Source organism: Physeter macrocephalus, chromosome 14 (genome assembly GCF_002837175.3).
Source record: "Physeter macrocephalus isolate SW-GA chromosome 14, ASM283717v5, whole genome shotgun sequence".
In the NCBI taxonomy this organism is placed as follows: domain Eukaryota; kingdom Metazoa; phylum Chordata; class Mammalia; order Artiodactyla; family Physeteridae; genus Physeter; species Physeter macrocephalus.
This window is the reverse complement of record NC_041227.1, coordinates 37426768-37453882: the sequence shown is the minus strand read 5'-3', so window position 1 is coordinate 37453882 and position 27115 is coordinate 37426768. Positions and strand designations below refer to the sequence as shown.

General features: G+C 40.1%; 1 protein-coding gene across 1 annotated transcript in view; it reads right to left on the bottom strand.

The window, feature by feature from the left end:
• SPTLC3 (serine palmitoyltransferase long chain base subunit 3) overlaps positions 1-24981 on the bottom strand; it is a 133181-nt gene extending 108200 nt beyond the window's left edge. The window contains exons 1-3 of the mRNA XM_055090661.1: positions 24891-24981; positions 24588-24761; positions 400-582 (exon numbers count right to left, since the gene is read on the bottom strand). Of these exons, the coding sequence (XP_054946636.1) occupies positions 400-582; positions 24588-24695 (291 nt within the window). The 5' untranslated portion in view covers positions 24696-24761; positions 24891-24981. The remainder of the gene's footprint in view (positions 1-399; positions 583-24587; positions 24762-24890) is intronic.
• Between the last annotated feature and the right edge of the window lie 2134 nt (positions 24982-27115).

The window sequence follows — 27115 nt, the reverse complement described above, 5'->3', positions numbered from 1 at the left end:
TCCAGGATAGAACGTAAATAATACTCAACTGACAACTAGAAGACCAGAATACAGTTCCACTCACGTGCCCTCACTCTTATATTTTTATTTTTCACCTTTAAAATGTTATTTTAATATCTATATCATGGGGTAGTTATAAAAATTAAATATGATAATGTACAAGAAAACCTTTAGTTCAGTCTGGCAAATAGTAGTTGCTCAATAAATGTTTGTAAAAAACAAGTGCTTGAATACACAGGGAATGTTTGGGGGTTTACGGCGTGCAGGGGAATAGAATTTACCCTGGATAGTTCCTGAGTGTATCACTCTTTTTAGGATCTGTACACACATCACCACTTGTGAGAACACTTTACAGAAGAATTGACATTGACAAAGACCAAGGAAGGTGTTCATACGTACTTTTTGCTCTTCTCTCTCTATGGCTGCATTGCATTTTTCTAATCCCCAGTTTCTCAAAAAATCTCTGAGATAGCCAAACAGCGTTCCAATTCCATATCCCAAGTAAGTGAAAACCATAACATGTAGAGGTGCTTCCTCAAAGGATTCAACAATTGGCTTATAAAAATTTGAATTTCCATTTTGCTGAAAAGACAAAAGAAAGTGGAAAATTACTACTCTTCCATTACAATAAACTATGATATTAAAAATTTTGGACTTTCAACCTTTTACATTTCAAAGAACATATTTAAGATTGGAAAAACTGCTTGGAGAAAATTGGAAATTGATCATTGAAGAGGATAATCAGCAATGTACATTTTATTTCACAAATCCTAATGAAATAATTCAGGCAAAAATTCTCAACAGATTCTAAATCCATTAAGTGAAAAATTAATAAGCAATAGGGTTTTTGCAAGATGCCAAAGTATAACCCTATAAGTTTCTCCCCAAACACAAAGTTGGGGTTACACCAGGTGATCAAATTACATCACAGATGTTAGAACAACTCACCACTCTATGCTCGTGTCATGATGTAATAGTTAATACACTGATGACATATTTAACCTGAATTTAGTCAAGCTGTAATATCTGCCTTCCATTTTACAAGAAATGCCAGGTAAATGACTTCATGAGGAAACAGATAATCCACAATGTGGGACTTTTTAATATGACAACTGGCTTGGTTTTTAAAAGCAAAACATAAACAAGTGGGACTACATCAAACCAAAAAGCTTTTGCACAGCAAAAGAAATGATCAATGAAATGAAAATGCAACCTACAGAATGAGAGAAAATATTTGCAAACCACATATTTGATAATAGGTTAATACCCAAAATATATAAGGAACTCATACAAGTAAAAAACAAACAAACAAATAATCCGGTTAAAAATGGGCAGAGGACCTGAAGAGACATTTTCCCAAAGAAGACATCCAAGTGTCTAACAGTTATATGAAAAGGTTCTCAACATCACTAATCATCAAGGAATGCAAATCAAAATCACAATTAGATATCACCTGACACCTGCTAGCCCAGCTGTTACCAAAAAAAAAGAGAGATAAAAAACGTTGGTGAGGATGTGGAGAAAAGGAAGCCCTTGTGGACTGCTAGTGGGAATGTAAATTGGTACAACCATTATGGAAAACAGTATGAAGTTTCCTCCAAAAATTAAAACAATTACCATATGAACCAGCAATCCCACTTCTGGGCATATATTCATAGGAAATGAAATCAGTATCTTGAAGAGATATTTGCACTTCCATGTTCACTGTAGCATTATTCACAACAGCTAAGATACAGAAATGATCTAAGTGTGTATTGACGGATGAATGGATAAAGAAAATGTGGGTTTTGTACACACACACGAATATTATTCAGCCACACACACAAAAGAAAATTCAGTCATTTGTGAAACATAGATGAACCTAGAGTACATTATGCTAAGTGAAATAAGCCAGACTCAAGAAGCCAAATATTGCCTTATCTCACTTATATGTGAAATCTAAAAAAGCTGAGCTCACAGAAACAGAGAGTAGACTGGTGATTCCCAGACAGTGGGTGGGGAAAACAGGGAGGTGTTGGTCAAAGGGTACAAGCCTTCAGTTATAAGATGAAGAAGTTCCGGGGAGCTAATGTACAGCATGGTACCTATAGGTAGTAATATTGTATAGTATACTTGAAATTTGCTAAAACAGTAGATCTAAAGTGTTCTCATCACACGCAGACACACACAGGTAGCTAGGTGAGGTGATAGATGTGTTAATTAGCTTGATTGCGGTAATAATTTCATAACGTATACATGTATCAAGTCATGTACACCTCAAGTACATACAATTATTAGTTATTAACTATGCCTCAATCAAGCTGGAAAAAAAAGAGTAAAGAGTGGGGGAGGGAACTTAAGAGACACCCAAGTGCACTGTGTGTTCTTTCATTAGATCCTCTTTTTATGTTTTTTCTAAAAAAACTGGTAAAAAATACATATTTTGAACAATTGTGGAAATCCAAATGTGGACTGGAAATATATATTATTGAGGAGTTAATTTTATTAGGAGTGAGAGTAGTAGTATAGTTATGTGAGAGGATGTTTTAATCTTTGTCAATGCATGCTGAAGGATTAAGGAGGGTGAAGTGTTATAACAGCTTTAATTTTCTTTCAAGTGGTTCATCAAAAATTAAACACATACATAAAGCAATTTTGGGAAAATGTTGAATCTAGATGGAGGTTATACGGGTGGGTGATTGTTATATTATTTTTTTCATTTTTCTGCATGTTTGAAAATTTTCATAATAAAAAGTCAAAGTAAATATTTCTCTCATTTATTTTAGGTGTCACCATGCCAGTGGAAAGTAGACTTTTAATATCAAACCATTCTTATTCCTGCTTAATTGATTTTCACACGGTAGCTCAATGTTTGCTCAATGCATTAGTGAATAAATTATTCTTAACACTACTAATTAAGTTTTTGTCTTTAATAAATATTTATACATTTATTCATTTTTTAATTAAACAAATATAATACAATCCTTGGATTCCCCATTTCCCAATGAGATGATCCGTAAGATGTGTTTTGACCATTTTTAGTGATTTACAGGAAACTGTCAAATGTCTACTAATACTTAATTTATTAATTTAGCTTACACATATATATTTAAAATGATGTATTATATAAAAATTATGTTAATTAGAAGTAACGTTTTTGCTACTCTCATACTATAAGCACCATTAGATTCCACAAACACAGTTTTCTAGACTATATTGACTTTATTTCCTCTATTCTGTTCGAGATGCAGTATTTTTGGAATCTGTGTGACAGTCCCTGGAAGTTTCATCCCAAGCCACAAAATATGTGACAATCAAAAAAAATTCTATCTGATAGATGAATATTTTTTATTTATATTACTTGTTTTTAAAGTAATTTTTAAAAAGCCCTTTTATAATGAGATTTTATACTTGAATTGCTCAGTCGAAAGCCCACAAAATATTATTAAATCTTATTAAAATTCCTTAACTCCTTATTATCCATTATATCAGTGTTGTAACTGAGCAGGGCCCTATGAGGCCTTCCCAGAATAGACCCACCCCATGCCATCCACTTGCTGTTTTTCTGTAGGAAAACTTTCGTCAAAGAATAAATTTAATCAGAGAAGTGAGAAAATGCAGAAAGAAAGGAAAACAGTCAAGCAAGACAAAATAATAATACGTTAGCCCTTAAACAAACTCAAGGACATTTAGTTCTTCCTCAAGGACTATAGATAATATTCTGAGCCATGTCCTTTGAGGTGTTTTGCAGATACTGAAGCCCCTAGCAGGTGGGAGAAGTTAACTGTATGCTGCCCACATGCATGTAGACCCCAGACCAGTTGGAACCAGGAGATCGATGATGCTGATTCCTCATTACCTCACCACCGACCAGTCAGAAGAATGCCCATGAGCTGACCATGCCCTGCTTTTTGAACACTGTAAGACTCCTCACTACCCGTTCCAGGGTGGGACACACAGTTTGGCAGTCATTAGCCTGCTGTGACCCCCTTTGCCTGGCAAAGCAATAAAGCTATTCTTTTCTACTTCACCCAAAAGTCTGTCTCCACGTTTCTATTCAGCACCAGAGAACTGAGGCCGAGTTTTGGCAACAGTGTCTTCTCCAGACGAACCAAGCTAACATTAATGGACGTTGCTTTTGTCTAGTATCTTCCCCAAATGTTACCGGGTGGTTTAAAATAATTGAAGTGAGGGAGCATTGCATTATATGAGGTCTTGAATGGAAGGTGAAGGAAAGAATATAACAAATACCTTGTATTTGGGAACATAGGGCACTAATTGGATGTCTTGCCTGAACCGGCAACATGCTAGGTTCTGGGAATTCCAAGATGAATGAGACAGACCCCATCCCTGCTCCTGAGTTCTTGACCTCCCCCTACGCCCTCACACCAGTCGTAGGTCTGATGGATGGCCAATCTTCCTAGTCTAGTGTGAACCTTTGGCTCCCTTCCTGGGTTCTGTTCTGTTTGTGACCTTTGAACTGCATCCATCTCTAGCATGCCTGGTGACTTCCTGGCCCAGTTAAGATCCACCTCCTGGTTCTTTCCACATCATGGGGATACCCAAGGGGTTTCCTTCCTTCCTGGAGTTGTCCAGACTCTAGTAAAAGGGACTGAGAGCCTCATGAAAAAGGTTTGACAAACTTTTGTGACTGGTTCGGTATGAGGTCAAGGAAAAGGTCATGACAGTATCTGCGAGGAGTGTTATAAGAATGTGAATAAGAAGAAAGCAGAGATTAGAAGGAGGACTGCTTGTGGGGGAAGACACTGAGTATGCACGGGACCTGCTGAGTCGGGGTGGTGTCTGCTTGCATAAGTGGGGGTATTTGGGGGCAGTTAGAGATGCAGGAAAAGAGAAAGGCCTGGCTGAAGTATACGATCTAGGACTCAACTACTCTGAGGCCCAGCGTGAGCCATGGTTAGAGGCAAATGAGATAAAGCACAAAATAAAAAGAAGAGCAGGAAGCTTGGGACCAAAATATGGGACCCCCTGATTTTAAGGGCACCGTAGACAAAGAAGGGTGAGTGAAGGGCATCCAGTGTGGGTGACTTCAGAACCTTGATTTAATGTGCCCACAAATGAACCCCTTGGGCTGACTTAGAGGATGGCTAAGTCACATAGGCACATATAAAAAGAGAAACTTCCAGGACATTCAACGCCATCCTGTGAGGATCAGTGGGTTTTCCCCTTTTCCTTACCTGGCCCTGTAGCCATTTCTGAGCTCCATATATGGCCAAATCAATGGGAACTTTCTGCTTGAATTGATTCTCAGGCAAAGCTGCACTGTATATAACAGACTGTCTACCTAGATGCAAATAAAACCCTCAGCTGGGTGCACAGACTGGGATTGTGTAACTATTTCTTTCTTTCTTTTTTTTTTTTTTTTTTTTTTGCCCCTGTGACATGTTCTGGGAGATAGTTATATCACAAAGGAGACGTTTCCAACAATGTCTGTCGGCGGCAACCGCTACCTACTTTACTCTCTCACATATAACTTTATTTATTTTTAATTTAATTTAGTGTAATTTTGTTTGGCAGAGAGAAAGAGAGATACCTTCATGGAGAGCAACATTATTTGGAAATGTATAGGTCTTTCTTAACAGATGAAAATTGATGCATTTACCAAAATTCTTTATTTAAAATTGAAATAGGTCACACCTCTTGGAAAGGGTTTTTCAGTCTGGGGTTGGATAGTTCTTTTGAAATATGAGAATCGGTCCTATCAAAGTAAACAAAGCCTAAAATCTTGCTTAATACATTGGCTAGCCAAGGTCAACACAGCATGGTAATCTGTAATGCACTTCCTTTGTTTGTTCTACCTGCTGGAAATACAGCTTTTGATGTTCTACTTTGTCTTTCATAGTGTTGAAAATAAATAGATCCTGAGCCACCTTTCCCAGAGCGCCCAGACGTCTGGGACTCTGTGACACCCTGGAGGTTGTTTATGTCTTGTAATCCTGTCACATCTAGAAATAAACAGTGTTGGCATGTCCTGGAAGGATGATTACTCTTCCATTCAAATTAACAGGTCTTTTACTGGCTGCCTGTTTTGCACTGTCCTAGGCTAATATTAGAGGGGATAGGAAATCAGTAAATATAGTCTCTGTCTCCCAGAATTGGTAGCGTAATTGTGTATGTGGTGGGGGGAGGGGAGCGAGCATAATCGTAACATAGAGCAAAATGTAAACGTCGTAAGAGTGACACAAATGGAGGGACCATATCACATTGGGCAATCAGGAGTGGCTTCCTGAAGGAGGGGGCATTTGAGCCCAGTGTTGGTGGGAGGCAGAGCATGATGGTGGAGAGAGCTTAGGCAGGAGGGAGACTGCTTGGGTTCAAATCCTGGCACCTTCACTTGCTGACTGTAAGACATTGTTCAAGTCAGCTAATTTCCCTCGGTCTCAAATGCCTCCAGTGGAAAATGGACAAGTAAAGTTTGTTTTGAAAATGAAATGAGATAATATATGCAAAGTACCTGCCCCAGGGTAAACACTTATTAAATGTTCAGATTTTAATGAAATCTTCTGAGTAGACAAGTTAAAGGAAACTGTTAGAATGGATGATGCTGCTTTTAGAGAAATATTTGGGAAAGAAGAGGAAGAATAGGTATAGAGCCTTGGCCAGTACCTACACACAGGGAGAAGCGGGAGAGTGAGGATCCACTGGAGGCAGTAAGTGTGAGGGGGAAGAAGGGTGGGGATTAGAGGCATGGGGGGCTGAGATACTGAACTTGAGAGAGACCATGATGCTTGGGTCATCTGGAATTGCAGCAACCATTTGTGGCCACAAGACGAAGATATTTAGTTACGCACAAAAGATGCTATTGATAGAAAGAAGAGATGGAAAGCACTGAGGTCCTTAATGACATTGTTAAGGGACCAAAACAATTGACCCAGGGACCACCCAAATGTAGACTCTTCCCAACCCTAGACTCTTATTATGTGAGAATAACAAAATCTTATTTTTAATCTATTTATATTTGAGTCTTCCTCTACTGGCAGCCGCAAGGATCCCATCGGATCAGTTCTCATCCCCAGTCAAGGGAGTAACAAGATTGTACACTCGATGAGAGGCTGGTGGAGAGGGCTGGGACTGACGCTCATCTAGTACACATGATATACTCATTTCAGTTGTTTATCCCAAACATCCTTTCTGATTGGTTAATGAATGCCCTGTTCTGACTGGTAAGTATACATTCCTTACTGTGTGTGTGTGTGTGTGTGTGTGTGTGTGTGTGTGTGTGTGTGTGTGTGTGTTTGTGTGTATGTACGTATGTGTGTTTGTATATATATATGTGTATGTATATATATGCATGTATGTATGTGTGTATATATATATATTTAATTTTCCATCCCTAATGTCAGGTAAAATCCAAAGCAGCTCTTTCCTCAGTGGAATCCTCTACTTTTACTCTAAAACATTTGAGAGTCTTATTGGTTTCAAAGTTACCATTTATTTGTCTTCTAAAATACTTTGGAATGTCAATTAGATCTGGCTGAAGTTATATAAAATGATGCAGCACTAAAACTCATGAAAGTGGAATGATACATGAATGATGAGATACACAGCTCTACCTTAGTAGAAAGGGTACTTAATGTCTTAAAGTTGTCTGGGATTTTAAGAAATAAGTATTTTAACCACAGCCTTCTGTCATGCATTGTGTAGATATAAATGTTTAGAAATGCTTTATGAAGTTCATATGCCTTAGTCTAGTCTAACTCATATCATCTTGTCACAAATAGGTGAGTTGCTTTCATTCCAAACCCTGATTTTTATCCCCTCCAAAACCTTCTTTAATGCTGCCACTTTCCTGTAATTTCTTCAGTTTCTACTCCTTTTCCTAACTGTCCTCTGCTGCCCCCCCTCCCTCACCTCCACCCCACACACATAGACACCTTGGCTTGCCTAATATCCACTGTTTAAGACCCCGTTCTGGCTTCACTTCTTAAAAAGATCCAGGCTAGGTGTCCTCACTCCATAATACCATTATAACACTCACCACATTGTATTACAATAATATTTTTAGGAAGACAAGTTATTTAATAAAAGGACAGAAAATAAAGGATCACTTGCAAAAAATAATAGCTTTTATTATCTCTCACTCAGGCCTTTTGAATATTTCAAATATTTTCACACTATTGTCCATTGTGGTGGAGACTGGCTGTGCATCAGACCATTTCCCTCTCCTCTTTCACATGGCCGGGCTACATGCCCCACATCCCTTGCAGACACGTGTGGCCGTACGACTGACCAATGTGAAGTTGGTAGAAGTGAAATGTGCCATTTCTGTGCCTGGCCCACAAGAGCTTCTCTCATGATCCATCTCCTTCTCTCTTTCCCCTATTGTCATCTGAATTCTGATGGCCAAGGTGACCTTGGAAGCCACACAGTGTCGTCTGCAGAGCTTTGTCAGCCTGGTGCCCTGAATTACCATGTGGAGTAGAGTCTTCACCTCCTCCTCCTACAGCTTCCTGCCACTGCCCATAAGACTTAATATGAGTGAGAAATAAACTTCTATTGGGTTATGCCACTGAGATGTGGTGGCTCATTTTTTGTGTCATCTAGTATTACCTTAATGAATAGATACTACAAGAATTGTGTTAAAATTCTTTCATGTCTAAATCTTGTTTAGAAGCATTTGGAAGAAAGTCTGAGAACTGAGTTACCTCCCCAAGAAAAAGGGTGCATCAGGACCTGTCTGCACTGGTCAACATTCAAATTTAAATCTGGGGAATGTAAACTGGTGCAGCCACTATGGAAAACAGTATGGAGGTTCCTCAAAAAACTAAAACTAGAACAACAATATGATCCAGCAGTCCCACTCCTGGGTAATTATCCAAAGAAAATGAAAACATTGATTTGAAAAGATATATGTACCCCAATGTATGAGTGTCTCTCTCTCTCTATATATATATAATGGACTATTACTCAGCTATAAAAAAGAATGAAATTTTGCCATTTGCAACAACATGGGTAGACCTGGAGGATATTACACTTAGTGAAGTAAGTCAGACAGAGAAAGACAAGTACTGTATATTCTCATTTATATGTGGAATCTAAAAAAATAAAACAAATGAATATAACAAAACAGAAGTAGACTAATAGATACAGAGAACAAACTAGTGGTTACCAGTGCAGTGGGGAGGGGCAAGATAAGGGAAGGTGATTGAGATGTATAAACTACTATGTATGAAATAAATAAGATACAAGGACATAATGTACAGCACAGGGAATATAACTGATATTTTATAATAACTTTAAATGGAGTATAATTTACAAAAATATCAAATCATTATGTTGTACACCTGAAACTAGTATAACATTGTAAATCAACTGTACTTTAATTTAAAAAAAGATGGAATGAGATAATCAATCAGTCAATCAATAAATCTCGTGAAGTTGTCAAAGATTCAATTCTTGAGTTATTGAGCATCTCTGAGTGTTAGGTGGTGCATGACAGAAAGAAGTACATTATAAGACTTAGGCTTCAGGGACCACAGAAGTCAGTGAGAGAGACAGACAGATAGATTATAAACATGGAACTTTTTGAAGGGACAATTTCTTTATGTATTAACTACTCCAACCTTTCTTTGTAGTGATGCCCAAGTTCAGTCGTTGAGAGGCTCAGTTGCTTTCCCATCATCTTGGTTTTCCCATCCACCACCAGAGAAGTTAGCGAAGAAGTCAGGGAAGCCCATGAAGAGTCCCAGCTTCCACACTTCCAGATTGGGAAGTCAGGGATTCACAGAAAAGGCAGGATGGCTTGGAGAGGACTAAATGGAGTCCCTAGCAGTGTGCCCCATGAAAATCTGCTGTAGGATTGAGTGAATGAGAGAGAAAAAGAGAGCCAAGACTGGGAAATGTTGAGGAAGGAGGTGAGGGCCTTCCAGGACAGGTGAACCAGGATGGGCACTTGTTAGTGAGTAGAAACGAGAGGAACGGGACCTTGCAAGGACTTCTGGCTGGGCCTCATGTGTTGCCTGATTGGAGATGTGGTGTGTAGCGCCTGCTGAAATTGAACAGGCCTTCTCTGCAGGGTAAGCGAGACTTTCTGTTTCAAAGAGCAGTGAAAAAGAAACGCAGGGAAGAAAGATTTGTAGGATCCCAGGATCCTACCTGGGATGACAGCTGGGGTGGAGGCCCTAAAGTCAGTTGGACATAGTTGAACTTCGGAACAAAGTGGCTGTCCTTCACCACCCTGCAATGACTGCAGTCTTCTAATTTTACTCACAACCAGCTGGATCACTTGAGAGGCACAGAGCTTTTCTGAAGTTATCCTGATAAACCAGAGAAAACAATGCATTGTTGTTTTAATATTGAAATTAAGTACTACCTACTATCTTCTTGTTCAGTTATGATGTTCTCAGTCCAGGTGAGAACAGTGCTTATCTCTGAGGTGCTCAAAGCTTTTGTGGCCATGATTTTATTTACTTACATGATATTCCTAAGAGGTAGGTTGTGGATAGCTGTAACAGAATTAGAATTATCTTCACTTAATAAGACAGTCACAGGGCATTAAGCAATTTCCCCAAGGTTATAAAGCAGGCAAAGTCAGGATGAAGTTGAATTTCTCAAGTCCACAGCACCAGGGTTGAATCAGAAAGAAGCTTTAAGTTAGACGTTTGAGATGTGACAGATTGGAACATGTTTCAGAAATAGCCATGGGGCTGACTCTTTGTCCCTCCCAGGTGGGTACTGGCAGCTGTCAACACTCGTGGGAAGGCTGACTACCATGTGCATGCACCTGTGCTAGGCACTGGGTCATTCAGGTAGTTTCTCTTATGGCTTCCATCCCCATGGAACTCATGGACTAAGGCGGGGATAAAACGTGTGTACAGAAATACAACACTTCAGGATTAGAGAGCAAGAAGTCTCCAGTGGCAACATCCCAGAAGTCAAATGTCATTCCATATTTATACATTTGTTCATTTTTTCCCTTCCTTTATTTATTTATGTTTTTAATTGCAGTATAGTTGATTTACAATGTTGTGTTAGTTTCAGCAAAGTGCTTCAGTTATACACACACACACACACACACACACACATATATATATATTCTTTTTCACATTCTTTTCCATTTTAGGTTATTACAAGATATTGAATCTAGTTCTCTGTGCCATACAGTAGGTCCTTGTTGGTTATCTATTTTATATATAGTAGTGTGTATCTGTTAATTCCAAACTCCTAATTTATCCCTCCCCCCAACCTTTCCCCTTTGGTGACCATGTTTGTCTTTTATATCTGTGAGTCTACTTCTGTTTTGTAAATAAGTTCATTTGTATCCTTTGTTTAGATTCCACATATAAGTGATATCATATGATATTTGTCTTTCTCCATCTTACTTCACTTAGTATGATCATCTCTAGGCATATTTGATCATTCATTCATCCAACAAATACATATTGAGTACCTACTCTGTGCTAGCTGCTGTGCTCTGTCCAGGTGACACAGTGGTGACCAGGAAGGACAGAACCCCTGACCTCATAACACTCATGGTCTATATGTGAACAGTCCAATACAATAATCATTAGCCACATGTGGCTACTTACATTCAAACTTAAATCATTCAAGTTAAATACATTTAGAGATTTAGGTTCTCAGTTGCATTAGCCACACTTCAAATGTTGGACAACCACACGTGGCTGGTGGCTACCTTACTGGGTGGGACAGTCCACAGTATTTCCATCATCACAGCAGGTTCTGAGGTCTGCGAATTATGGCCCACAGGCCAGATCTGGCCTACCCCTTGCTTTTTCTATTTTCTTTGAAAATAAAGTTTTATTGGAACACAGTGACACCCGTTTGCTTATTGTTGTCCCTGGCTGCTTTCACACTGCAAAGGCAGAGTTGAGTAACTGTGACAGGGACTTCGTGTCCCAAAGAACTGAAAATATTTACTGTCTGGCCCATTACAGAGAAAGTTTGCCAGCCCCTGGTCTAGATGGAAATACAGACCAGAGCAAATACTTACAAAAGGGGAAATGAAAAATAAGTCAGGGACCTATGGAGTGGATAGGATGGGATCTGACCTAGTCCAGGAAAAGAGAAAGGCCTCACTAAAGAAGATGATGCTTAAAATAAGATCTGAATAGTCAGTAAGAGTTGAGGAGGTGCAGTGTTCCCCAGCAGGAGGAAGAACCCGAAGAACTGTGGGGAAGGAAGGGGGTAGGGTGGTGGGCTGGCAGGGGTAGTGAGGGGGCAGGCATGATTGTAGGTCAGTTCTAAAAGGGGAACTCCATCCACTTTGTCCATCATTAGTACTCCAGGGCTTAGAAGGGCATCTGATACGAAGTAGGTATCCAATAAATCTTTGATGAATCAATGGATGAATCGGCGGGGAGGTTGTACAGAGCTCGTAAACTGAGCTTAGGACCACAGCCTTGATCCTGACAAGGGAAGCCATTGACGAGCTGTAAGCAAATGCCGGCCTAAAAACCTGATCTGATACGTGTTTTCAAAAGGCCCCCTGCAAAACCATGCATGTGAATGGGTCTTCGGGGAGCGCCGACATACCAATGATTCACAATGATTCATGGTTGTATGGTCGGTAATTTTGAGAAAGATAAATATCATATGATATCTCTTATATGCAGAATCTTAAAAGAAGATTATACAAACAAACTTATTTGCAAAACAGAGACTCACAGACTTAGAGAATGAACTTATGGTTACCGGGGGAAAAGGAAAGGGGGTGGAGGGATAGATTGGGAGTTTGGAATTGACATGTACACACTGTTATATTTAAAATAGATAACCAACAAGGACCTACTGTATAGCACAGGGAACTCTGCTCAATATTCTGTAATAACCTAAGTGGGAATAAAATTTGAAAAAGAATAGATACAAGTATATGTATAACTGAATCACTTTGCTGTACACCTGAAACTAACATACCATTGTTAATCAACTATAATCCAATATAAAATAAAATAAAGTTTCTCTTGTATCCCTTGCAGAAGAATATTTGATGAAACATACTCGTTCCATTGATCCTGAACTTTTGAACCTATGACCAAAAATCAAAAGGAAAGTGTTTCCTGAGCCGCATGAGAATGAACCAACACCAGAGACGTGCTTTGCCATGGAAGTGAGGTGCGTACTGTAGCATTTCCTTCCCGTGCCAGGCAGCTGATGACTCATAGGTGAGTTAAAAAAAGGGTGGGGCTCTGGAAGCACACAGAATGTGGTTGGCTGAGCTCAGGAGACTGAACTTGGATTAGAAACAATGGTTCTTCTCTTTGAATCAAATTGAAACAATTTCTTCTTGCACCTTGATGATGCTGAACTACCATCTCTGGACCCCAACCAAAACTTTTCATTCCCTGAACATGGACCAAAGAGTGCCTGCCATTCAACAACCTGAGGAAGCAGAAAACCTCTCTACCCAGAAAGAGAGAAAGTTGCCGAGGATTCCATTGTTCTTCCTTCCCTGTGTGTTTATCAGGATTTGGCTCATGGCTGTGCAGACCTCTTCTTTCCTCCTTCTCTCCTCTGCCTGTCACCCTATAAAACCACTCACAATTTATGCACATCAAGAGCAGCCTAGGTTCATCTTCAACCTATAACCTGGCTCATCTTTTGCTTGCCTTTGAAGACAGAATGTGTCCTTAAAGAGATGATGCTTAGTTGAATGTATACAGTTTTTTTTGGCTGGAATCTTTGGTGTTCATGGAAGGCAGAGCATATTTGATTTTCCATGAAAACATTTTGCTTCTTGGGAAAGTAAACATAATGTCTTCAGACAACCAATTCCCCAAGAGTATGACAACATAACAATTTGTTTCTTTGCTTCCAAAAAATCTGTTAACATCCATGGTCACAGCTATAATTATCTGATTAACTTTTCTTATGTGGCATATAACGTTGAAAAAAAAGTAACTTCTCCCAGAGCAGTGCTAGCCTTGACTAATTTTTACCTGTACTCCTGAATCAACCATTTAAAAATTCCAGGCATTTTTTTTTAGCCATCATAATTTATGAGCCCTAAGTAATGGCTGGGTGCAAGGCATGAGTCATCTGATTGGTATAAAGATTGATAATACACTTAAAAAAAGAAAACTGACATTCGTGACCTATTTATTTCAGCCATTGTATCATTTTCCCAGGTCACTATGTGGAGAACTTCTGTATCTTAGTCTGTAGACACCTGATTCAGTGGTTTTGCAAAGAATTGACTGATGGGAAGCACAGGCCCATAGACAAAATGCCAGCCCCTTTTGCATAAACTTACAAACCAATCCGTCAAACCTTACGTCGGTTGTGAGATTTTCCCAAGTACCCCTAAGTTATTTGCATGGTTTGGCAAAAGCTGTTATTGCCAAGGGCTCCTTAGGGGTTTGTTTTGGATTCTGCACTATGAAAAGCAGTATTGTGTAGAGGCTTTAGAAACTGGCAGTGGACAGGTGTGTGTCTTGCCCTGGATTGGCCATTTTGAGATATGGGCAAGTGTGCCTCAGTTCTGTTCTCTATTCTATTAAGTGAGAAATGTGTCACTAAGATCTAGAAAATGAGATAACATGCTTCTCTGAGATCTGAGATCATTTCTGCCATGATTATTCCAGTGTTTGAGATGATTGGGAGCCTAGTTTCTTTCAGACTATCAGAGTAGGTGACTGGGAAACATGCCTTGTTGCAAGACCTAAGAATCCTTAACGCATCATCAATGTCATTGCCTCGGGGAGGCTCAGCAAAGGAACCAAGAAATTAAGTGACTTGTGCTCCCCTGCACAAGCCAGGAAGCAAGCCTTCATGATGGCATGTGTTTGAAAATGAGGTTGAGGCTGTAGAAGGGCTCAGAAGAAGGTAATTCTGGGGAGTACACATGCTACGTGCCATAAGGATGTAAAGACAAAGGTCAATGATTTTTAAATAAAGATTTATAGGAAGTTGTGCTGTCTGGTGTGCCATGTAAAATCACTTTGCTGCCTGGCTATGGAAATCTAAGGTAGAAACTAACATTTTGCAAGACTTTTAGAATCTTACAGATTTTAAAAAATTACTAAAACTGACTCCCAAATCTGCTCTTCTGAGTAAGTGTAATAACCAAAATAGCACTTTGTCTCTTGCTGTGAATTAATCTGCTGAAGAATAGAGGTGCTGATTTTTTTTTTTTTTTTTTTTACTTTCTACCTGTTCTTGTAAAGGAACAGTTGACAGGGTTGTATGCACTGAGTAAGGGCTTGAAAAATACCTACGTGTCCAGTCCTTTGAGTCATTCCTGAACTTAGAGTTTAAAATGTCTGGGATTCTTGTCCAGCTCTGTCCCCATCATCCACGTGTCTTTGGTCTCATTATTTTTCTTAGCTCTGTTGTTTTCATCCCTAAAATGGGTCAGTAACACTCAAAACTTCACAGCATTGCTGTGAGAGTCCAATGAGACGTTGGATATAAGGATCATTATAGTGGATGCTGAAGGTTAAAGGGGCAAAACATTGGTTGCTTTTTAAAGAAATCTTTCTAAGCCATGCATGCGCCACCACATTTACTTCTTACAACGACTCTATTGGGCAGGCACTACTATTATCCTCATCTTTTAGATAAGGAAACTGAGGCACAGAGAGATTAAGCTGCTTGTCCAAGGTCATGGAGCGACCGATGTGAAGCTGAAATTCAAGCCCAGGCAGTGCGAAGGGGAGGCCCTGCTCCCAACCTCTATATGATAGCTCAGTTTACTAGGACAGTAGGGCAGGAGGTGGAAACAATTTATGTGATATTAGGGGTCAGAAAATCCTCCAATTACTTGCCACCCGTGTGGGTGATTATCTGACCTCTTTGAACCTTGGGTCCTTATACGTGAAATTTGAAAGCAATAGGTGAGAATTAACAATACTTCAAAAAGGTAAATACGTGGTGGGACCTTGTGTGTGGCAGCAATCATTAACTGTAATTAATACTGATTTCTCTGACATGCTTTTCTAAGATAGGCAAAGAAGGAGGTTTTCTCCACGTGGCTCTTATTTTGGGGAATAGGAGAGGTCTTTACATCTTCCATGAGACAAATACAATTTTGCATCATCAATTTTGAAATTGAAGCTAAAGAATTTGCAATAGCAGATACCACTCTGAGCTGTCAAATACTGTAGTCCCTGGCTGTTTGCTTTCACAGGTTGGAGGTTTCAGAAACAAATGCACCTTTCCAGAAAGGGCCTTGGTCTGGGTATCAAGAGACCAGAGTGGGGGAGGGTGCCTCACACTGGTGTGACCTCTGAGACAGTCACTTAGTTTTGTTGAGCCTCATTCCTCCATGTGTAAGAAGACAGGGCATGGTATGGAATTTTAAGAATTTCTACAGTGAGTTCCCTTCTTGCCAGCTGGATTATACTCCAGACAAAAAGGGAAAATGGCTCTTGAACCCGTCAGAGTTATAGGTGTACAACAGGGGAGTTTCTCGAGTGAGGTAGCCTCCTGCTGAGTCTTTCATCTCACTAGATGAATTTACACTTGATTCAGCTCACTGTTTTATAAAATCTTTGCACAGTCAAAACTATATAATGAAACCTTTTCCAGCAAGAAAAATCAAAAGGTAGTGTAGGTCAAAATTCATTGAATGGAATTATCTGCACATTTTGTCTCAAAAGAAGAAAAAGGAAAGAACGATGGACAAATATTGAAATCTGGTTAATAATTTGCATGTGGAAGAGTTTAGGGGTGAAGTCTATTGATTCTCCAACTTTCTTTGAAATGCACCAAACATATGGTTTGATGGATGGATAGAGGGATGGATAGACAGACAAATGTGTGATGAAACAAATATAGTAAAATATTAATTACAGTTTCTAAGTGGTAGGTATATGAGTATTCAGTGTAGAACTCTTTAATTTTTCTGTAAGTTTGCAAATATTCACAATAAAATGTTTGAGGAAAAGGCATTTTTTTTTTCTAGTGATAAAGACATAGACCCTGGGGTCAGTCTGCACTAACTAGAGGTTTAATCTTAGACAAACTTACTTAACTTTTCTATGACCAATTGCCTCATATAAAAAATAGGGATAGTAATAGTATTAAAGTCATAAGGTTGTGGGAATCAAATAAGTTTGTATTTAGAAAGTTGCTAGAATATAGTGTGATGGAAAAGTTTGTTAAATGAAATTTAAAAAATCATTTCATATACAGGGTCATGAATGGGAAAGCAGATTATTCTGATTTTTCTTGGACATTCAATCCTGAGAATGTAGAATTTTATTAAAACCAGATGATAGGTCTATATACCTTGAGGTATTAGTCATTTTCCTTCTAATCCAGGCATATTTCATCTCCTATTAAGAGGTAGTAGAATCATCAGGATAAATCAATAATATTTAATTTCTATTTTCATCTCCTTCAAAAAGTTCCACCTCCTTAAAGCATGTTCCCTGACCCCAAACTTAGAGTATACATAATATCTGGATATCGATATAAAAGCACGTAGCTACCTGGTCACAGAAAAATCTAGTGATTTAGTGATTTTTAAAAAGAAGGCAGTGAATAGTAGTCATGTTCTCCAACAAAGGATGGGAAACCTTTAATTAACAGTTAGGTAAATTACTAATAAATTAATAATTAATTAGTGTATTAATTAATAAGAGGTTATACACCTTGAAATCTGCAAGAAGCTTGTGTATCATATGAGTGGGGCCTTTCCAGTCTTTTAAAGAACCAGGCCTGTGGACAGCAAATGGCAATTGAAAGAAACAAAACAAACTGAAATCCTAGTTCTTACAAACACTAGATTAGTAAAAACAGGTGGTCTTTAATCATTGCACAACTATTATTGAGCACCTATTGTGTACAGGCTCTGGTCTATGTTCTGGGGATTTGGCATTGAGATAGAAATCTCTGCCTGGGTGGAGTTCCCATTCTAGAGCTAGAGGCAGACAATAGATAGGAAAGAAATTCAAGTGTGTGTGTGTGTGTGTGTGTGTGTGTGTGTGTGTGTGTGTGTGTGTGCATGTGTGTGTGTGTGTGTGTGTGTAGATGGTGTTAAGTACTGAAGAACCAAGCAGGATCAGGAAAGGGAGTCAGAAAGAAAGCATGTTGCAATTTTAATAGGATTGTGAGTAACATTTGACTTGAAAGGAGGGAGGTGCAGGCACCTGGATTTCTGGGAAGTGCAAATGGGAGAGGATGTGGGAATGCTGGCAGGAGATGAGTCAGTGAGGACGGAGCCATGGCTCCTTGGGGCCACTGTAAGAATTTCAGCTTTTACTCTGAATGAAATGGGAGCCAGGGGAAGGATTTGGGCAGAAGCAGTGAGATCTTGATATCATTTCAACAGGACCATTCTGGCTGCTGTGTTGAGAATAGTCTTGCTGGTGGTAGTGGACAGGATGGCAGGAGTGGAATCAGGTTATGGCAATTTAAAAATATGACCATGAGTTCTTTAATAATCTTCCCGTTAAGAGTTGGGAGGATCCTATCCCCTTGAACCTGGTGGGCTTGTTTGTGACTGCTTCAACAGGGTGGATGTGAAGCTGACCTCTGAGGCTAGGGTATAAAAGGTTATGAGACTTCTTCATTAACTAGAAAATTCTCTAGAGCCCTCCCTCCTGTAGAAGATGTCTGAGGCAATCCTGCCCACAGTCCTGGCTTGTCCTTTTTTTCAGCCGACCCAGCTTGGACATGGTAGTGAGGACACCATCTTGCAGGTGAATCCTCCTGGCTCAGCTGTTCTAGGTCCAGCCAATTGAGGCCCCAGATATCATGAAACAGGGAAGAGCTGTCTCCACTGAGTCTTTTCTGACTTCCTACCCAGTGGAATCCATGAGCATAACAAAATGGTTGTTGTTTAATGTCATTCTGTTTTGGGATGGGTTGTCGTTCCTTAATGAATAACTGGGACACAGGGAAAAGGCATGAGGCTCCCGTAACAATCAAGGTGAGAGACAGTGGTGGCTGAGACCAGAGTGGTTGCTGTGGGGAGGTGAAGAGTGGTCAGATTCTGGATATCCTGTGAAGGTAGGATCATGAATTTGCTGACTCATTGAATACAGAAGGAAAAAGTCATGAACGATACCCAGGTTTTTGGTTTGAGCCACTGGAAGGATAGAGTTGTCATTTACTGAGATGGGAAAGACTTTAAAGGAAACACGTTAGGGACAGAGGGAGGGAGTATTGGGGGCTCAGTTTTGGATATGTTAAGTTGGAGATGCCTTTGGTCATCCAAGCGAAAGATCAAGGAAGCAGTTGGAAATTTTATATATATATATATATATATATATATATATATATATATACATACACACACACATACACACAGCTGCACATATATACATGTACATATAGTAATGAGACAAGGTCAGATCATCAGGAGAAATCTGCAATTAGAAAAGAGAACTGGTACAAGGACTGAGCCTTGGGTCACTCTATTGTGCAGAGATCAAGGAGTTGAGGAAAACCAGGAATAGACACTGCAAAGGAACAGCTGGTGATATAGGAGGGTCATAACCTGGAAGCCAAGAGAGAACAGTGCTTGAAGGAGGAGGAGTAATTACTTGTGTCAAGTGCTGCTGACAGACCAAGTAAAATGAAGCCACCATTGGATGAGGGAATTCAAGGATTTAAGACTATCATTTACTGAGCACCTATTACATGCCAGGCATTGTACTGAACACTTACAATAGCAGTAGAGGGGTAAGAGCTGCAGGCAGACTTTAATAGATAATAGCCACTATTTATCAAGTATCTACTACACATGTGACAGTTACTGGGAGCCTTACATACACTCTCTCATCTAATCTTCACCATTGCCTTGTGAGGTATGGATCAGAGCCGTGACACTACTTCCCCAATGTGGCACAGCTAGTAGGGAGCAAAGCTAGCACTCATACCCAATTCTGCTGATGTCAAAGCTTGTCTTCCTGCTAGCATTCTTCCTTAAGTGGTTCCCTGGGAAATCCTGAGGGGTGCTGGGGTATGAAAAGCCACCAGGAAATAAATATCTTCCTGGGGAGTTCATTTATACTCAAGAATTTCAAGGAGGATATAAAAGTAGTTTTATAGTAAAATAAATATTATTAAAATAGTATTATAAAGTGGGGTACAAAATTCTAATATAAATTTTTAAATAAATTAATACCACATGTGGGCTTGTGGTCTGAGTCACTTTGGCTTATGTTTGGTTTTCTCTCCTTGGTAGATCAATTTATGAATCCCTTTACCCTGTCTTCTCTGGAAAGGCTGATTTGTTGGTTTTTCTGAGCAGGGTGTGAGAGCTGAGGTTCTTAACCTGGGGATCTGAGAAAGTCAGGGAACACAAGAATCCTCTACGTGGAAAATTCTGTAATACACAAAGTATCTATCAGCTTCTCAAAGGATTTTTGACTTCCAAAAGGATAAACTCCACATGGCAGAGAAAGAACAGTCAGGTATAAGTTGTAGTTGACAGGATAATCATAATTTACACATAGCCTTTTCCTGGGCAACTTTTGAAGGCCCAGTTATACCACATCTAGAGAATAATAATGGTGACCAAGCTATATGAGTGCATTGTCTAACAAAAGGTTTGTGTGTCACTTCCTACAAAGTCTGAGAGATGAAGTTTGAGCAGTGAAATGGTATCAGTTCTATGACATTTTGTCGTCTAATGTTTGAAATCAGGGTTAGTCAGAGAAATCTAGTACAACTGGTTGGGTCATAATTGTTCCTAAAACTTGCATACTCCAGGATCAAGTATTAATATAACAACTCAGGAAAATTAAGATGTAAGATACATCTATTGCTTTTAAAAAATATAAAGTAAGTCTAAATTAAGAAGATCCAAATCCCTGAATCCCTCATTTATGACCTCTTATTTTTCTCATCCTATTTGCCTATAGTTCAGAGTTTACAGATTTGTGGCTGGTAGCAATGTCTCATTGAACTCTACACTATTGGAAATTTGAAGCATTAGATGCTAATACTTAAAAATCAGGATATTCTCTCTCTCTCTCACTCCATCTGGATTTCCAGTTTCTTTTGAAAATCATAAGATCTGTCAACATAGGAACTGCTTTCTCTCATGGTGACAATGAGCTTTGTTCAGGTAAACCCATGCTTACCACTTCCTGTTGTCCACATCAGGCCTTACCAGCCTGCTGGGCATTTGTAATCTTAACCTCTGCTGTAATCAAATGATCTTCAATGTGGCAAAACTTTTGGTTGAAGCAGGATTTAGAGGGAACTGTGATGGATGAAGTACATTGTGGAGAACAATTCTGAATACTTCTCTGAACTATGTTCATAGTGTTTGTTTGTTTGTTTCCAAAGGTTTAATCTAAATTGTGAATTACTGGGCCAATGACTTTCTTTCTAATATGGTGGCAACAACTTCTTCTCACATGAATTTACAGGTTGATGTACTTTAGAATTCCAGTAAAACTACATTAATTCAGGCCAATTTAGACAAGGTGACAATACTTATTAGAAAGATTAAATCAAGTGTATTTCAAAATAAATGTAGTGGATTTCCTGAGAGTAATTAGTTTAACGTCAATCTACCTCTAGCTGTGTTTCTAAAGAGAATCATTTTCTAGGAAACTTTAACCAATAGATAAACTTAATTTATAATTGGCAGATATTAAATATACTTTAAAACATGTATTCATTTAATTAACGAAACATCTGAACCAGAACACATACATACTTCTTTGCCTGCTCTTTCTTCATAGATAAGGCAACAAGTTACAGACCTCCTCAGACTGAATAATTACACTTCAGATTTGACAGCATTCAAATGATTGTGCTTTTGTATAGTTGATATTTGAGTTCATTGTATTTGGTTTTACCAGCCAGACACTCATCTTAAGCATACAGTCCTTATGCAAAACACAAAATAAAACACAACAAAAGTGTAAAGCTTAAGGAAAGGCATCTTTGCCAAAGATTGATGGCCAAAACAAACTCTTTCCTCAAAATGAAAGCACTGAAAATGGTTGTAATAAGACTGTACAATGATTTTTCTAGGCATTTTAAAGAAATAGAATATACATGTGTTTACATGTTTATTGTTGCTTAGCAAACAACCACCATACTTAAAACAACAATCATTTGTTTGCTTGGGACTTCCCTGGTGTCACAGTGGTTAAGAATCCGCCTGCCAATGCAGGGGACACGAGTTCAAGCCCTGGTCTGGGAAGATCTTACATGCCGTGGAGCAACAAAGCCTGTGCACCACAACTACTGAGCTTGCTCTCTAGAGCCCACAAGCCACAACTACTGAGCCTGCATGCCACAACTCCTGAAGCCCGTGTGCCTAGAGCCCATGCTCCGCAACAAAGAGAAGCCACCGCAGTGAGAGGCCCGCACACCACAGCGAAGTGCTGTTCCCACTCGCCGCAGCTAGGGAAAGCCCGCGCACCACAACGAAGACCCAACGCAGCCAAAAATAAATAAATAAAGGTATTAAAAATAAAAAGTCTGATAAACAAACCCAGCAAAAAACAAAAAACCAATCATTTGTTTGCTTAAGCATCTGTAATTTGGGCAGAGCCCAGTAGAGACAAGTCATGTATACTCCATGAAGTATAATTGGAACAGATAGACTCCAGGGATGGAGGATCCACTTCTAAGATAGCTGACTCACACAGTTTACAAGCTGGTGCTGCATCTTGCCTAGGTGCACAGCAAGGATACTTGGTTTCTCTCTACTTGGGCTTCTCTTGAGCTGCTTGGGCTTCCTTCAAATGCGGTGGCTGGGTTCCAAGAGTGAGTGTTCTATGAGGACTGGGTTCAAACTTCAAGGTTTTTGGTAAAGACTCAGTTTGTTTAAGGTCCTCAAAGCAAAACAGACTAAAACCAGTGACTAAGGATCATGATAGTAAAGGCAACTTCATCCATATCACAGAGGGGAAAACAGGACTTTGTCTGCCCTATTGCACTAAGAACTCAGCAGGGTTTCTTCTTTCTGGAACATCTTTTTAAGCCATAATTGAGGCTCTCAGTGGGAGCCAATTTCAGCTTAGTAACACCTAAATATATCTGAGCAAATAGGTTCTGGATGGTCCTTCCTTCAGAAAGAGCTGTTGGAAAAGGCAGTAGCCTCCCTGATATTTCCTGCTGCTCTTAGGGAAGCTTCAGTGTCCAAAGATATTCACAGTCTTGTAGGAGCACTTAGTAATGAACCTTTAGGATTCTGGCTCTTGTCCTTAGGAATGGTTGTAACCATTTAGCTAAGTCTAACCTCAGACACTAGAAGGTGGTTACAAAACCAAGATAAAGTAGAGAGAGAGAGAGAGAGAGAGAGAATGGCTTTGAGGGCATCTCCACCCAAATGAGAGCCTTCAGGGTCAGAATGGTCCAGAGGGTGAGAAGGCCAGTGGCCAGTGTTACAGCCATTTTAGGGGCAAAGAGTGTCTTGAGTGGTAGTGGTCTGATTCGATACACTGACAAATAGATGGTGGGTATTAGTATGATTGCCCTCGTGCAAAGAATGAGAGTTGAGCATTTTCTCTTCACATTATACTCATCTGGGAGAGGCCAGACCTGAGGTTTTTGGTAGATAATTCCAAGGCTAGGGCAATGCCTTTTGTTAAGAGGGGAACCTATTTGGGGGCCCACAGCCTATTCACACACAACCCACACTCCAGAGTGCCCCTCACCCCACACACCTCTTTCATTCCACTGGACACACAAATTTACTTCACTGAATGGTGGGCTGGCCCCCAGCCAGCGCCACCTGTTCTGTGATCTTAGAACAATCTCACTGCCCAACCTCCCCACCCTCGACCCCGGTTCTCCTGCACAGGTTCCTTGCCCAGCTTCTCATTTTGCAACGTTTGGCTACGCTAATCTGCTCCCAAGCAGGTGAACTCACCCCTGCTGCTCAGAGCAGAGGCCCTGGGCATCCAATGGGAAGCTGGCGATGGCCTGCCTGTTCGTAAGCAGCTTGCAGACCCGGCTCCCTCTTTGAATGAGCTGACAACATTTCTTGGGTTCCTCCTCCTCCTCAGTACATTCCCCTCAAACATTCTGTCAGAGCAGGAGCCAAAAATTTTAAAAAAAGTATCACATGGGAAAACAATTCAAAGTCTGTTTGGTTCCTGTGTGCAGCCTGTAACAATAGCCGCACTTTCTGAAGTGTCTTAAAAAGGAATGCTTGTGATGTCAAGTTTCAAAGAAAGACTTTGGCCCCAAATCAAGCTGTAAGCTATGACAAGGCCCCGCCAAACACCAAAAAGAAGTCCCCTTTTAATCAGAGAGGCATTCCTCATGTACCAGGGGAAAATGCCACCTACTCCACATAATCTCAGCAGCGTTTACTTTCACTTCCTTTCTTTTCCCCTACGAAGTATGATGAATGCAGTCTGTTGTGATTTCCTGATAGACTGAAATTTAGCTGGAGAGTTTTAGCCTTCACAACTGTTTTCTCCAAAATGCTTGAGAAAAAACAAAAGTCTAGCAGGGATGTTTTTATGTTAAGAGTTTAAGGCTCTTGGATCTACGTGTGTCCTCTCTTGTACAGAGAAGAAATTCCCTCCTTAACCCACATCCAAACTTTTTAGTAGCCAAGCATTTGAAATTAGCTGAAGTGAAGAGTCAAAACACAGAAAACACTTCCTGCCAAGAACTTTCAGCTAGGAAAGCTTCAAACAGCTTTACAACAAATATTGAAATGTTCAGGTCATTCAGAGTAAGGGGGAGGGTTTGCCTCTTACCTGGGCTTCTTTCACCATCCCGTTCCTTGTGCAGTTTTTTCTGTGACAGTGGTCACTCTGATTGTGAAGTGTTCCATTGCAAACAGCACCACCTCCAGGATCAACCATTTGTGTGAAATTGATGGAAACAGCAGGTTTTCCTCCAGAGGCTCTTGGCAAGCTTGACTTTTGAAGCTGGTGAGGGAATGGGATAAAGCACTTCAGACTGAGTGCTTGAAGGAATCCTACCAATCAGGCTTTTCCAGAAGAAGAGCGACAGCCTATCTTTTGGGAAGATCTTTGAAACTAAAAACAAATGGTTACCTTTACGCTCTTCAAATCAGAATGTGGCCTCCATGGTAACAGAACTGCTCCTGAAACTACAAAGGAGATTGCCAGCTTCTTGCCTGGACTGAGGCAACCAGGAGGCTGCAAAGCCAGTGGCAAACTGCGAGGAGGCCAGCAGGGAGGTGGAGAATCTTTTAAAGACACACACACACACACACACACACACACACACACACACACACACGCCACTGTACACGCCCCAAGTGTCTCCTATGGAGGACAGTCAGTGCCAGATTGACGTCTATCCCCTTCTCACCTCCGTCCTGCAACTAATTACATTTTTGTTTGTAAACCAAGGTCAAAGTCAACACTTCTTTTTGCGGTAAAATAACATTCAGAAGTGGTTGCCAGGGGCCACAGGGAGGAGAGATAGGAAGCTACTGTTTAATGGGTACAAGTTTCTGTTGGAGAAGATGGAAAAAGTTGGGGCGACGGATGGTGGTGATGATTGCCATGTGAATGTCACTGAACTATACATTTCAAAATGGTTAAAATGGTAAATTTTATGTAATGTATATTTTACCATAATACAAAAATGGCAAAAAAACAATTCAGAACCCACCTTATGTTAAAACCAGTGACATTGGGACTTCCCTGGTGGCTCAGTGGTTAGGAATCCACTTGCCAATGCAGGGGACACGGGTTTGAGCCTCGGTCTGGGAATATCCCACATGCCGTGGAGCAACTAAGCCCGTGCACCACAACTACTGAGCCCACGTGCCACAACTACTGAAGCCCGTGTGCCTAGAGCCCATGCTCCGCAACAAGAGAAACCACTGCAATAAGAAGCCCATGTACTGCAACAAAGACCCAATGCAGCCAAAAATAAAATTAATTAATTAATTAATTAATTTAAAATTAATTTGAGGGAAAAAGAGAGAAAAATTGCTTTCCCAAGGTCACATGATCAAGGTGATGCAGCTATAATGAGAAACCAAATATCCTGTCTCCCAGACTTCTGTCTTACTGGAATTCTGGATGAGTCAGTACCTCTCATTGATGTCACTGGGGTTTTTTGTTGTTGTTTTTTTTCATTTTCACCAAGAACTCTTTTTTTAAATTAATTAATTAATTAATTAATTTAAAAAAAGAGTTCTTGGTGAAAATGAAAAAAAACAACAACAAAAAACCCCAGTGACATCAATGAGAGGTACTGACTCATCCAGAATTCCAGTAAGACAGAAGTCTGGGAGACAGGATATTTGGTTTCTCATTATAGCTGCATCACCTTGATCATGTGACCTTGGGAAAGCAATTTTTCTCTCTTTTTCCCTCAGTTTCTCCAGCTATAAGATGAGATAAAACATTTTTTGTGGGCTAACGTCTGATGAAGTAGTTTGTTACAGACACAGGTGTTGTGAGGCAGCATCCCAGTCCTGACACCTCTGGTTTACTCATCAACTCTTATTCTCTCAATGCACCAGTCACAAGAGAGGTCTGTTTTCTCCTCTCACCATCTAAAGGCATTGTGGTGACATGGTTGGTTGGACAGTGTCAATCATTTACAGCCTGTTGAGTCCTCCCAAGCTCGCCCTCATGGTTCTCCTGAATGGAGGCTTCTTTAACATCAGGCACTTAGAAAAGAAACCCATTTATTGGGTCAGTAGGCACAAACAAACAAGAAACACAACAAAAAGACAGCCATAGTCCTGTTGTCAGAGCCTCATTTCCTGGTTCTCGGTTCTCTTGGTCAGGGTTTGTTTCCCCTCTAGGAAGATGTGGCAAACAGAGGAAGTGATCATAATGCCTCTCCCAAGCATGATTAGCCTGTGCAGGTGTCCTTTTCCCCCATCCCACAGAGACCTAGAGGAATAAAATAAGGTCTTGGGCCAAAGGATGGAATTAATACCAAGTGTGCCCTCCCTTTCATGTCTCAAGATGAAAATTGTTATTGCATTTCTCCCAACCTTTGTAATCAGAGCAGAACTTGTCTCTTCGGTGGCTGTTACAGTAGGATTTGGGAGTTGAACCTGTGTTGGCTTATTTCCTTCTAGACTTAACATAAAAAAGAGAAGAAAAGGGAAGAGGGGGCACTGATAACTGCCAGCATGACTGCCTCAGTTTAGAAAGACACACTGAAGACATGGTGTTATTTTGACTGAGCTCTACCGACCCGTACAAAGTTATTTTTTGAATAAGGATTTTGAGATAAAACTTATGAACCTTATATGCTTCCTCCCCTTCTCCTTTTTTCCCCCTCT